At 39.7% G+C, this 14,488-nt stretch overlaps 1 protein-coding gene across 4 annotated transcripts in view; it reads left to right on the top strand.

The window, feature by feature from the left end:
- Lgi1 (leucine rich glioma inactivated 1) overlaps positions 1-14,488 on the top strand; it is a 34,909-nt gene that overhangs the window by 18,896 nt on the left and 1,525 nt on the right. For 3 of the 4 annotated variants that reach the window (XM_074078739.1, XM_074078742.1, XM_020169057.2), the window contains 3 exons: positions 8,058-8,129; positions 10,780-10,949; positions 11,694-11,858. In XM_074078739.1, the coding sequence (XP_073934840.1) occupies positions 8,058-8,129; positions 10,780-10,949; positions 11,694-11,858 (407 nt within the window). The remainder of the gene's footprint in view (positions 1-8,057; positions 8,130-10,779; positions 10,950-11,693; positions 11,859-14,488) is intronic. The other variant, XM_074078740.1, reaches the window with a different exon arrangement.

Here is a 14,488-nt window from a genome sequence, read left to right as displayed (position 1 = left end):
AAAAGAACCTTGAAGGGGACACATGATGGTGAATAGATATGAAATTTAAGAACATCAGCTCAGGAGTTGAGTGGTACCATTTCTCAAATGCCTAATATGTATCTCATTAGATAGGTAAAGATGCAAGCGATCTAAGTGTCATAGTCATTCTGTCAACCTTACCCTGGTCTCTCACAGCAACTCATTCCCAACTCTGTTTTAGGCCCACTATGCAGCAGATAATAAAGCAGACGAGGAAGACCTGCCCCTTGAGCTCACTGTGTCCATGTGGTTATCCTGCTGTGTTGACCAGGCCACATTCTCTCCCACTGCCTGGTTTGCAGCAAGGGGGAAGTGATGGTCTGATTTATCGTATAAAATTATGTCTTTCAAGACTTCTGTATACAGTCATATCACAACAAAAACAGCATTTGCAATGCTGCTTTTTGTGTCAATGACATCATATAATACAAAACCAACTGGGTAACAAAATGAACATTACGCAAATTTATCATAGAGCACAACACTGCCAAACTTCATTTTTCTGACAAAATAAAGTAAGTAAATGTACGCAAGGAGAATTGTTTATCCATGACCTCAATTAGAGATCTGCTTAATTCACATACATACAGAGGCCTATTTGACTGGACTTTTGTCCAATGCTCAGCATGGAGGTAGGGGACTACAGGAAGGATATAAGACCTATAACCTCTCCAGGAACCTGTAATACAAGCTTTACTGTGCCCAGTTCACTCAGGCGCATCTCCTGCCCAAGCTAAGGGCCTGGGGCTTCACCAGGCCTCCTACACAGAACAGGAGGAAATGTCCTTCCTACCTCACTAGAAAGGAATGGAAGGGAGGTAAGCAGAGAAAGGAGGGAGAGGGGAGGAGGAAGGAAAAGAAAAGAAAGAAGAACAGAAAAGAGAGAAAAAACTTCATAACCCCATAGTGAAGAACACACATTTTCCTTGACTACAGCCATTGTGTTCATCGAATGAATTTAAATGTGGATGAAAATAAAGCCCCTGCTTTAGTGGTTGGTATAGAGACGATAAAAAGAGGAGACTGGTACAGCATGTTGCTGTCTAGAAACTTTCAAGTTCGAGGGAACACCAAGGGCAGCCTTCAAAAACAGGCATGAATTTAACAGTCATACAAATACGGTGAAAAGGATGTCCCACCTCCCTGAGCTAATTCTTAATGTGGTGAGAGAACAGGAGGTTGAGGCTGATTGAACAAATATGACTCTTGGGTCTCTTGCATCTTTATCTAACATTTATTATGTGGATTCATATGGCACTGCCAATATCAGACTGTTTCAGTCTACAAAAATGGCACTACCATGTGGTTCATTCTAAATAGTTTCTAGGATGTGACTTGTACTTTACAAGGAATAGGACCCACAAAGATGAGTCAGATCCAGTTCCACCCTGGAGAAGCTCATTCTAGCAAGAGGAATTAGGCAAAGAAATGCTTTCTCATTGGGCGCCTTTGTCTCCAAGTTTTATTCTCCTTTCTAATTATGGTGTTTTTCAAGGTATATTTACTTCCTTTCTTCAGCTTAAGGAGAGATGGAGTAGGCAGCATTTGGAACCCAAATGTCCCTCTGCCTGCTCAGTACGTCAAGTTCATTTTCCTCTATTTGCTGCTAATAAATAAATCTGGCATTTGTTTGAGCTATTACTTTCCTTTTTAAGATTATAGGCTTCAACGTGCACTTTTTTCCATCTCTGACTGATTTTTCCCAATTGAAAGGCAAACATTCAAGCAGTGAGGAATTATTACCTTGCCTTCTAAACTGCTACACTGCAGGAAGAGTTTACAAAGCTGTTTGATACTTTTGATCCTGTTATAGTCTCCAGATGACCTTAAAATGGATGCATGTGAGCATGAAAGTATACCCTGAGTGTAAGCTACTCCCCAGTTAGTCAGCAGAAAATCTAGGTATCCAGTGAGGCTCTACCAGGTCAGTAAGAGCAGGACCGGAAGCTTTCATTGAGCTGACTCGATCATTCCACAGGACATGATATGACTAAAGAAGAAAGAGAGCCCAAAGACAAGAGCCCTGTCTCTGTTCTTAGTCTCCAAATGAAGAGAGTTGGGATTTGATCCAGCTAGTTCCTACTGTAACCTAACTGTGAAGCTGTTCCTAGAGACCTACCTAAGCATTTATTTAAATTCAGTCCATCCCTAATAATAAACTTAACCCACTGCTGGTTGCTTAGTACTCTGGAGGTATGAAAAGTATGTAATAGTTCCCAAAGTGAGGATGCCTGACCCCCAATCAATTATGCAGGATGTCTTTGGTTTTTAGCTGTTACATTGACATCTATGTAAAGAGGTGGTGTGATGTGGCAGCTGAGAGGGGAATTTCTGCCACCAGGCTGCCTGGACTCAAGCCCTGGGCACCTCAGGAAGATCACTTAGCCCTACTATGTCCCAGAATGCTCATGTGTAAAAATGAGAGTGAAAAAGAACAAGGTACTCAGGGCTGTCTAGCTCCTAAGGTTATATCAGTCAACATCTGCAAAGTAAGAGCGGAATAGTAAGCACCGTTGTCCGGGAAGAAACTGAAACTCACTGCCTACGTACTGTTAGTGCTGCAGTGTACTGATCCCCTTTAGAAGTTTCAGATGAAATCAAAATAACTGCACTTGAAATACCACAGGTTCAGCGAGACACAAACCCAAGCTGAGAATCTGCATCGCAGGGGGCTGGGAGCACCCCAGATGGCTGTGGGTGTTGCTTTCTTAGCAGCACAGCCCTGTGGCACTGAAACAAACGTGCTGTCTGAGCCAGTCTGGTATTCCTTAGACAGAAGACTTTCCAGTGGGTTCCACAGCCCTGATCCAAGGTTTTCTCAGATAAGCCATTAGAACACTAAGGTTGAGGGAATGGTCACCATTTCCATTGGGAAGGAGGGCTGTCTGCCTTTGAGAATGGCTGACCCTACTCAGTTTCAAGGCGGCAAGATGTTTGGTTGGACAATATCAGGAATTTTTAAAGGATGCTTCTTAGGTAGACTCTGAATGAAAGTCACACTTTCAAGAATCTCTGCGTGGCTATGGAGTTATCAGCGCAGTGAGGGTGGAGGAAAGGAGGGCAATTGAGAACAGTTTCTTACACTGTGGTGGTGATGGTGGTGGTACCAGCAATGGCAATTCAAAGTACTTTATGTTTTCTCCTTAACTCCTTGTCTTGGCACAGGGGTGGGAGAGAAGCATTTGCTGCTCTTTTGTCTAGCTTGCTGCCCTTCCTCTCATTCACTCCAAACCCCCTTCCTTCCTTCCTTTCTTCCTTCTTTCCTCCCTCCCTCCCTCTTTCCCATCTTCCCCTCTCCCTTCCTTCCTTTTCTTCCTCCTTCCTTTAGAAGTGTCTACTGAAGTCTTACTCTATGCCAGGGAAGACATAGGCACAGGGAGTACAATGGAAAGAAAAAAACATCCTTCCAGTACTCTGGTAGCCTCATGCTGGAAAGAGTTAACTGGAATGAAGTGTTTTCTCAACCTCTCATTGTCCTTGTGTTCACTCTAACCACCCACACCAGATATTTCAGTGTGCCCTCTACCTCCTAGAAAAGACTGCTGCCTCTTAACAATGTGGATTAAAGTATTACTTCTAGCATCATCCGATTATTATTAAAGATGAAGCTATAAGCCTCTTACAGTAAAAAATTATTAAGGAATGATTTAAGAGTGAGAATAGAACTTGCAGATCATTCTAACCAAGGAGTCATTGACATCATAGAAAATAGCCAGAACAGAAAACCAGATCTCCTCTTCCCAGCCCATCCCATTTCCACTGCACTCTGTTGCTGATGAGGGAGCCCTAGCGTCTGGCAGGGGTGCAAGTGGAGTGGGCCAAGACAGGAGCCTTGTTTTCCTTAAAACATCCCACATACACAGTCTTTTTCTTGCCGAGTCTGCAGCCACCTGTGACTCCTTGCCTCTTTCACCTTCATTTGCTGAATCTTTCTTCCTCTTATCCTAAGAAGTAGGATTTCTCCTGTTTAGTATTGAAATTAGCTTTGCTTTAACGCTTGCCCTCGTCAGTTTCCCTGCTAACAGACCTTTGAGGAGGAAGATCTGACACCCCAGTTCATGCTTACACTCATTGTGCCATCTCCTCTAGAGAACAGAGGACATGACTCCTCAGAATCACTTGTTCTGGATGGGCTCTGTATTAATGACTAGAAGAAGATAAGACTAAATCTTAACAGTGGATGCCTCTATCAGGAGGATTGTTCTTTTTCTCTCTTTTTTTAAAAAAAATTTTGTACTTTCCAAATTTTCTTGATGTCAAAAAATAATAACTATTATATGTGTACATGTGTGTGTAAATACAAGTAAAAAATGGACCTGTAGGGATACCAAAGCACAGAATTCACTCTACTAAGAGAGACAGAAGAGATGATCTCAGCCTCCTGAATTGAGTGTTTTAGGGTGCTTAGGTATAAAATACCACTATTTTTGATAATAACAACGAAGAAAAAGATTTGTTTTGGGATCTTGACATACATAAACCTTAGAATTAACCTGCAGATATAGCAGTTTTCCTAGAATCCATTGAAAATGAGGGTATACAAAAATATTAGTAGCTACATGTGTTAATTCTCACAATTAATGAAAGCCATATTTTTTTTTTCCTGGCAGTACTGGGGTTTGAACTCGGGGATTCACACTTGCCAGACAAGTGCCATGCCCCCATCCCTTTTTGGTTTTTTTTGATAGAATATTGAGCTTTTTTGCCCAGGGATTGGCTTTGGACTGTGATCCTCCTACCTTTGCCTCCCACATAGCTGGGATTACGGAGGTGAATCATTTGACTTGATTGTTGGAATGAAGTCTCACTTTTTGTCCAGCCTAGCCTCAAACCTTAATCCTCTCTTGGCATCTCTCTCCTGTGGATAATCTCTCTGAATGCTTGTGATAATGTTTGGAGGCTGTGGGAGCCTCCACACTGTGGGCTTTAACCAGAGCAGGAAACACAGTGATGGCTCCAAGTCTGGGCTGACTGTAGTCTCAAACCTCCCCTGAGGGTGAGGGCCTGAAATGTGTGGGACCTTTGGGGGAAACAAGGCAGCTCCATCCTGTAGGAGATCTCATGAAAGACATTTGCCTGATCTGACCACTCAAGCACCCCATGCTGAATATGTCAGTCACTCCCATGGGTAGATTTGTAGTTATGGGACCTGATGCATACAGCCAAGTGATTGATTTAGAGTGACTGAATCCTTCCTGGATGGAAACACACACACACACACACACACACACACACACACACACATGTGCTAAGTAACAGGGTGCCTTAAAAGAATCAATTTCATTCTTTGTTTCTTCTGATTATAAAATAATAATAATACATGCTTGCTCATAAAAATTCTTACAATTTAGACATTTTTATAGCAAAGTGAATGATTCCAGTTAAATTCACTCCAAGGTGTCACCTCAATCAACAGTTTATAGATCTCTTTGTAGAGCTTTCTCTGTGCATCTACAGTCATATCCTTTCTCTGCCTGTGGATTACACTCTACATTTTTCTTTTTTTTACTTAGGCATCAATTTCCTATTAAATAATAGAGTTCTGCCTCATTTTCAAAAGTCTACAAAATAATCCATGTTAAGTATGAACCATCATTTATTTACACAATTCCTTATTAATAGACATGTATATGGTTTCCAATTCTTTGCTGCTGTAGACAATGCTAGATCAAATAACTTTCCCCATTTCTATACTCGGCTATTAATATTTCCAGCGTATCTTCACTTGGAAACTGATGAACTGTCTAAACCAGCCATAGCTGAGATATACTTCCTTCCATGTGGGGCCACTTCATATTTCTCATCTTACCTTTGCAGGTTTTGCTGATCCCCTTCCTTGTGCCTGATGTATCCTTCAACCCACACCAGTTAGCCTGCACTAGAAGGTTGCTTTATATCAGAACGCTCTTACATTTTTTGCAGAAAATTTCCAGTCTCTGTCCACATTGCTTCCCTAAGTCATTCTTGTCCAACTCTCTCTGCCTGCTTTCTGTTTATGCAAATGTGACCTGATGTCATTGGGGCCTTCCAGAGAGGAGGGAAGCTATCTGAACTTTAATTCATAGGCCTTCTCTGAAAGCCTTTCTCTCATTTCTGTGTCTCACTTTCTTTTGCTTTTGCTTCTTTTATAAGTCCAGCCTTTTCAGGCCTATCACTCACCAAACCTAGACATGAAGCTCCATTCTATCTTCCACTCATAGTGTTCATTAGCAGCATTTCATTAGTGATGCTGTACAAGGGCATCATGTCACTTCTTTCATATGGTCAATTTTCTAAATGTTGTTTCCTGGACAAAAGAAAAGAAGCCCTTTTTCTCTCCCCTCCTCTAAGCTACTCCTTATTGAGAGTAGTCTAGATTTGAGGCATTATCTTGAGTTACCCCATTTTCTTTCTCCAACAATATTATGAAATAAGATACTGGTTATTTCCACTTCAAATTGAAAAATCAACTCAGTTATATTAGTCAGTTTTCTGCTACTATAACAAATAGCTGAGATGATCAGCTTATAAGAGCAAAGGTTTATTTTGGCTCAGTTTTTGCTCAGGCTTTGCTGCATGATTGGTTGGCCCCATTCCTTCGAGCCTGTGGCAACACATCACGTTGGAAGCATGTGTTGGAGCAAAACTCTTAAACGTATATGCAGAAAATGAAAGAACTAGGAGGGAACTAGCATCGCACAACCCCCTTTCAAGGGCACGCCCCCAGTGACTCCCCATTAGGTCCCGTTCTTAACTTTTCCACCAGCACCAGCGAGATGGGGAGATGAGTCTTTAACACATGGGCCTTTAAGGAACATTCCAGATCCAAACTTGGTCATGAGTCTTGGAGATAATGCATAACCCAAAGTCACAGAGCCAGTAAATGGTGGAGTCAAGATTCCAAGCTAGCTCAGAATGACTCCAAAACTATGCCTTTCATCACAAAATCTACTTTCTAATTCTTTTCCCATTCTTATATTCAACAGCTCATTGGGAAAAAAAAGTTTTCTCATCTAATAGTGATTTCTAAAACAACATAATTAACTTAAAAATAAGTTCTAAAAGTCTTAAATGTTAGCACTTGAGAAATCTCATAATCAGAAGAGGTGGAAGACATAGAAGACTTTTGACAGTGTTTTGAAAGAAAGTTGTGCGGAATTTCAAGGACTATGGAGGCCAACAACATAGGCTTTTTTTAGTTTTTATTTTTATTGTGAAAATAAATACCCCTAGGAAAAGTATATAAAATGTGCTGGCTAAAAATAGAAAATTTCAGTACCTGGTCCCCTTCCTTGATGATACAGCATCAGTACTTTTTTATATCTACATTTCTGTAAAGTACACAGTTCCCTTTCCTTGATACTAATAGAACCACTTTTGCTCATTAACCTGGACTGGAATTGTTCCAGGAAAGCAAATAGAAAGAGAGAACAATTGCTGCTGTGGTAATTGGGCAAGAACTAGAAGAAGGGGAAAAAAGCTGATAAAAGAGGAGTATTTGTGAGAAAGCTTTTTTTTTGAGATGGAATGAATGGAGCTAAAGGGTAAAAGCCAGAAAAGGTCTACACATACTTTGGAAAGAAGAATGGGAGGCAAAGCCATAGAGTTATCAGTACCATTGGTTGGAGGTTTAGCTGTTCTCTGTGGCAAGAGAAGAGGAGCAGGGTGGAAAGGCTCAGCCCAAGCTAGAGGAGAGGGCATTTGGAGAGGGTTACTACCACCAGTTCAGTGAATCGTCATTCATCCCCTCGACCGAATCTCTGAGACTTGTGAATCACATTTTCTAAATAGCAATGTCCAGGCATTATTCTGATGCTAGTTATTGTTGTTGTTGCCTTTAAACAATGAGAAATGTTACATAAATACTGAGTGAGAGTTCCAACAAAAAGGCCAAAAATTGAAAATATAACAGCAGAAGTCTGAGTAATATCTTAGAAGAAAAAACAAAGTGCAACAAGTAACAGTAGACTGGAAATGACAAAAGGGAATCAACTAAGACTTATCAAAAATGCGTTTATTTATCACTAGTTAATACCACTCTTTTTTTTTCCCCCCAGGAGTCTCGCAAACAACAATCTCCAGACACTTCCAAAAGATATTTTCAAAGGCCTGGATTCTTTAACAAATGTGTAAGAGGACCTAAGAAATCAGTGATTAATTAATTTGCAGCAATTGATGAGAAATCTGGTGTTGATGATTAGAATTTTTAATTGGCTTTAAAATTAAATTTGAACTTATAAATTTTAATTTTAAATTTGCCTAAATTTTAAATTTACATGAGTTTCCTCTGTTATTTACCATGGGAAATTCTGAATACACATTACCCAGGCGTTACTTTGACAAAGTATTTGCCTGTCTGTGAGGGGGTGATGATAAGGATCTCCCAGGGGTGGGAAGAGGAGACCTCCACAGACACTTCAAGACCCCTTTTTTCTCATGAGGTCCAGGAAATGGAGCTACAAAGAAAAAACATGAAGGAGTCTGGGAAACTGACAGAGTAAGATGAAAGGTTACACCCATGGGTTGGTCAGTCAACAGAAAAATGAAGCAGGAAGTGGGGGAAGGGAGGAAAGTTTGCCTTTTCTCTTATTAGCCTGAACAACAACTCTAGGCTTAATCCCCAGGAATTTGGCTTAAGCCCCAGGAAAGGAATGAATTTAATTATTTTTGACCCTTTTTCAAACAAAAGAGCTTTCAAACTTTGACTTTTAAGCCTCAGAGTGAAAGATCTTTGCAAAGAATTTGTATATTTTGCTGTAAGCAAAGCAAGTACTATATGCCTACTCCCCTCAAAAGCAATTTAGCTTCACCTCCAGAACATTAACAGGGTATTTAGATGCTATAAAGCAGAATATCAGAACAAATGAAAGGATCTATGAAAACATTTTTTTCTACTATTCAGGCACTTTGCTATAGAATATATATTCAAAACAACTTTTCTCCAATAAAAAATTCTGACTCAAGAATTTTCTTCTAAGCCCAGTATTTAACTTCAAATCAGGAAGCTAATGAAAAACTTTCTTTGTTCCTTGAAGTAGGCCCCCAACCCCTCCTCCTTGCCTATTACCCCCATTCCTGAATGATGGTTTATTTCCAGGAAAGTGCCAGAATCAAGACACTTCCAAGAGAGACCCGGACAGATCCAGTTATCTGCTCTGGTTTACAATAACCCAGAAGGGTTGGAACTCATTATTCTGGGTCAGATTGCTTTTGAGAGATGAGGTCAGTTCTGGGAATGTCTTGGAAGTTAGATGATGATCCATGCCAGACTTCGGATGTACCTCATGGCCGGGAGGGGGGCGCTCTATTCCATCCTTGTGTCAGTCTAACTCTTGAAATTGGCTCTGTCTCTCTAGGGAATCCCATAATAACTTTGGCCTACTCTGATATGCCAAAATCAAGAATTATCTTAGAAGTACAAGGATCCATGCCAACTTTGCCTTTTAGTGGATTTCTTGGTTTTCTTGAATGTATTCCCTAAAAACCATTTTAAATGCTTGGGTATCTAAAATTTACTTGTGTGCTGCATGAAGAGTAGGTAGCACCTATCTTAGGAATTCTGTGTGACCAGAAAAGGACATGGAATTCCTGAACAGAAGCAATGCAAATAAACAAAGAACTTGGTGAGTTGGGGTCATATGTGGAAATTTAAACTATGCTGTATAGTGTATCACAGGCATGAGCTGTTTTATGTCTGCATTAACTCTGCTGCAGCAATGTCATTTCCTATTAAAACTGGATTTGTAGACCATGGAATATAAGACCAGGATTGTGTTTGTAAAGAAGAAAAGCACAAATAGGTCGCTTGATTTAATTAAATTCAGTATAATAATCACTATACTCTGTCCTCTAGACCTTTGCTGTGCACTAAGGTGGGTCACTTGGCACCTAAAAAAAGGGGCTAGTGCAACTGCAGACCTGAATTTTAATTTAATTTTATTTTTTTCGGTGTTGCTAAGGATTAAACCCAGGGCCTTGAATATGCGACCATGAAGCTACACCCCAGTCCCTTAATTTTTAAAACTTTTAATCTAAAACCTTTTATTCAATTCAGTTATTTGAAAACTTTTAAGTAATTTTTGAACAACTTTGATGCATTAATCTATTTTTTCAACTACAAATTTTATGAAATCTAAATATGGATCACATATTTCTGATGAAAATTAACATCTGAATTGAGGTATAGTATAATTATAAAATACACCATGGGCTTAAAAGACAGAGTATAAAAAATGTAAAATATCTGCATAATGTTTGCATTGACCATACATCCAAATGATAATATTTTGAACATACTGGATTCAATAAAACATGCTATTAAAATTAATTTCACCCATTTCTTTTTATTTTTGTCTGTATGGCTATAGAAAAGTTTAAGTTACATAAGCAGTTCACACACTATTTCTGTTGACAGCACTAGGAGTAGAGGCATAGCTCAAGCAGTAGAGCACCTGCCAAGCAAGAAGGAAGCCCTGAGTTCAAACCTCAGTACTGCCAAAAAACCAAAAACAAAATAAAAACCCTTTTAGATCTATTGACTGTACTGCCTGAGACTAAGCCACTGTTGAATACAGAAGAGAATTAAGTTATGAGGTTGACTGGGGTGTCTTTAAGGGTGCTCTGTGGTCACTCTCTGAGCCCAAACTGAAAATTCTAGGCATAATATGGGGCATGATATAAAACCAGATAAGGTTGTTTTGCACATGGCTGAAGTAGAAGTCATACTTGTGTCATGCCAGGGCTCCTGTACTGCAAAAGCAGCAGAGGTTTGTCTTTCAGGGACCTGAGAGGGAATTCATTTAATTGTGACTGCAAACTGAAGTGGCTGGTGGAATGGCTCGGCCACACCAATGCAACTGTCGAAGACATCTACTGTGAAGGCCCCCCAGAATATAAGAAGCGCAAAATCAATAGTCTCTCCCCCAAGGACTTTGATTGCATCATTACAGGTAATATACTTAAAGTCATTTTATAGTGTAAAAGTAAGGGCTACTTTTTTTTCATGTATAGGAACTGATATTTGATATATCTTAAAAGCCATCTGAGCAGTTTAATTTTTAAAAAATTATGAACCTTTAAAACTCCATGTATTTACACTAAGGGGAGAATACATGAGGAATAGGGAAAGTAGGAAACCCAAAACTTAAAAGTGTTTGATGTGTCCACTGTAGGGGAGCTAATATAGTAACCTTAAGATGACAGAGGTCACTATGGGAAGGTGACCAGGAAGTAGTGAAGAGGTCTGGTACAGATGAATCAATTTGGGTTGTAATACACTTGTGCATGGAAGCAAAGCTAGGAATATCTCTGTATAGCTATCCTTATCTCAAACTAGCAAAAATGCTCTGTCTCTCTTATTATTGCTTATGTCTTCTCATCAACAAAATTGTAGAAGAGAGTCTGCCTGGAAGCGAGGGGAGTGGAGGGAAGAGGAAGGAGTGGGGGAGGGGCGGTGGGGGGCAGGGGAGGAGAAATAGCCCAAACAATGTATGCACATATGAATAAATGAACAAAATTTTTTTTCCAAATCACAGCAAAAAAAAAAAAAAACTTCATGTGTTTAAAAGCAAAGGAAATTTGCCATTTTATTATTTCTCTAAAATAAATGTCAATCATATGGAAGTTTGAGATCTAGCCAAGAAAAGAGGTATTAATAATAGCCCACATTTATTCATCATTTCCTATTTTTGCAGAATTTGCAAAGTCTCAAGACCTGCCTTATCAATCACTGTCCATAGACACTTTTTCTTACATGAATGATGAGTATGTAGTCATTGCTCAGCCTTTTACTGGAAAATGCATTTTCCTTGAGTGGGACCACGTGGAAAAGACCTTCCGGAATTATGACAACATTACAGGTATGAAAAACTTCATAAAATTTTGAGCGGGAGGTTGAACTGCTTTGGCCAAGGGTGACAGAAAATGAGTGGAATGAGGGAATGGTCTGAGCAGGCCAGCAGGCATTCTGATCCCTCCTACGTGACTTGCGATTGTCCTCTAAACACTTGTGAAATGGGAGTAATACCTAACTCACAGGGCTGTTAATAAGACACTGTGATCACAGATTCAAGAAACTTAGCGTAGTACCTGGCAGTTTAAAAAGTAGATTTGTTTTTCAAAACTACATATTACATCACAATACTGAGCTCTAATTTAGGTTCTGCCATAATCTAGCTGGGCAAACCACTCACCCTCATTGAGTCCCCCTTTTTCTTAACTCTAAAAACAGAAGGTTATTTTATTTATTTAGGTTTTTATGAGACATTGTCTTGATATGTAACCCAGGTTGGCCTCAAACTCCTGATGCTCTTGCTTCAGCCTCCCAAATGCTAGAATTACAATCATGTACCACCACACAGCTGGCTTAAGAAGCTTATTTTTAAAAAGTCTAAAACTTTGTTATATAAACATTTCTTTTACAAAATATTAACGTATGTCTTGTAACATAAAGGGTTTTATAGCCATGTCTCCCTCTTGGAGATTCATAGTCTCCTTCTTTGGAGTAGACTGCAGTGAGGAACTCTGTTGTTAGTATTTTTCACTCAGCTTGGCAGAGAATCCAATTTTTTCCATGAAAATTATTACTTATGAAATCTTTTAAGTTTCCTTCCCAACTTAACTGTTTTTAAACTTGTAAGTCATATGTTAAAATAATTCTGAAATGTTTATATCAGTTTTAGTTTAGCTTCTAACACGTTTGATTCTGCTCCCAAAAGCACTCAAACCTCCCCCATAAAAGGTCATCCAAAGACAAAATGTGGAGGATCATAATTTAGATTTTGCTGGTAACCATCAGGCCCATCCATTCACCAAAGCTCAAGAGAATCCTGGGCTTACTGAGGACTGAGGTTACCCAGATGAAGGGATCCCTACAAACTGAGACCCTTCTAGAAGCCCCCTCTTTCTCAAGGAAGGAGGTCATGCTTCCCTTTCTCCCTGAGTTTTCCAATGGGCCACAGCAGGGTTTCATGCAATCTATCTAAACCAGTTTCTTCTGTATACAGTCCATCAATTGCTCTGGATGACTCTTTAGATGAGCACTTGAAACAGAAATGAATCATGCACTTGCAGAGGGCACTCAGAAATTTTCCCAGCTAAGGTGGTGTCTTAGTTTGTTCCTACTGCTGTAACAAGAATTCTTTAGGACTTTATAATTTATGAACAAATTTATTTCCCACAATTCTGGAGGCTGGGAAGTCCAAGATTAAGGTGCTAGCAGATTTGGTCTCATAAGGACTTACTCTGCTTCAAAAATGGTGCCTTCTCTGTGTCCTCATATGGTTAGAAGATACATGAAAAAAGGCTAAATAGACTCCCTCAGGCACTTTTATACGGACACTAATCTCACTCATGAGGGCTTGAATTCATGACCTAATTACCTCCTAAAGGCCTCAACTCTTAATACTATTGCATTGGAGGTTAATTCTCAACATAAATTTTGGAGGTATACAAACATTTAAATCATAGGACATGACAAATACATGTTAAATATGAGATCACTATTTTCTGCCTTACCAGACAGACGTCGCTGCCCAATCATGGTCCTCTTTCTTGCAGAGTGCAGACCTATCTACAGACTCCTCAACGTAAGTTCTCCAGGCAGTCAGGACCAGCTAGTCAATTAAAATTTGTAGGTAGGGTGAAGTCTAGTGACCATCCCTGATCTATTCTGAACCCTTGTTGTACATAAGAGAAAACGGAATCCCAAGGTCACAAAATCAGTTTAGCTCTGAGAAGAGTCACAAAGAAAATAATTTTGACACTGGATGGAGCCAAATAGTAGAGAGAGTTCATATAGAGCTGTTTGCCCCAGAGCCTTGGAGCTAGAATCAGAAAAATTTAGGGTACAGTTTTCTCTGCCTACCTATGAATTTCCTAGAGCTCAACAAACTCTGGGAGATCATTTTATTGATAAATGTCAGACTTATAGCAAAAGGATACCAACAAGGTCACTACCAAGCCCCTGTAATCTCTTGTTATTACCTGAGATTTCACAAAATAACTTTCAGGAGCATTTCCCATGGGTATACCTCTGGTATTGCTTTTCTCAAAGATTCCTTTTCCTTCTCTTCTCTCCTGCAACCAGTGACCTAAAGCTCCAGAAAAGTGAATCCTCGGGGGATTCTAGAGCAACCGCAGTTACTCTAGAGTAAGGACTAATGCACATGTAGAACAAACCGATTACAAGAAGAGCCCAAGCCATTACTCTAGCTTTGTAGGGAAGTTCTAGAACCTTCTGGGATTCTAGCCCAAGTTGTAAGCCCTGGAACAGCTAACCTTGCCTCAGCTTGGGTTAAAAGTCTATAAAGATGCTGGTAGACCTGAGTTCGGATCCCAACTCTGCCTCTGGTAGCAGAATTTAGCCTTTCTGGGCTTAGTTTGCTCATCTGGAAAAGGGGAGATAACAATATTTATCTCTTAAGATTGGAGATTTTAATGGGAAGAGTTAACAAAGCACATAGTAAGTGTTCAATATATAATTTTTAAT

This window comes from Castor canadensis, chromosome 7, assembly GCF_047511655.1.
Source record: "Castor canadensis chromosome 7, mCasCan1.hap1v2, whole genome shotgun sequence".
Lineage (NCBI taxonomy): Eukaryota > Metazoa > Chordata > Mammalia > Rodentia > Castoridae > Castor > Castor canadensis.
Note: the sequence above shows the minus strand (reverse complement) of the source record. Positions and strands in the feature narration are given on the sequence as shown.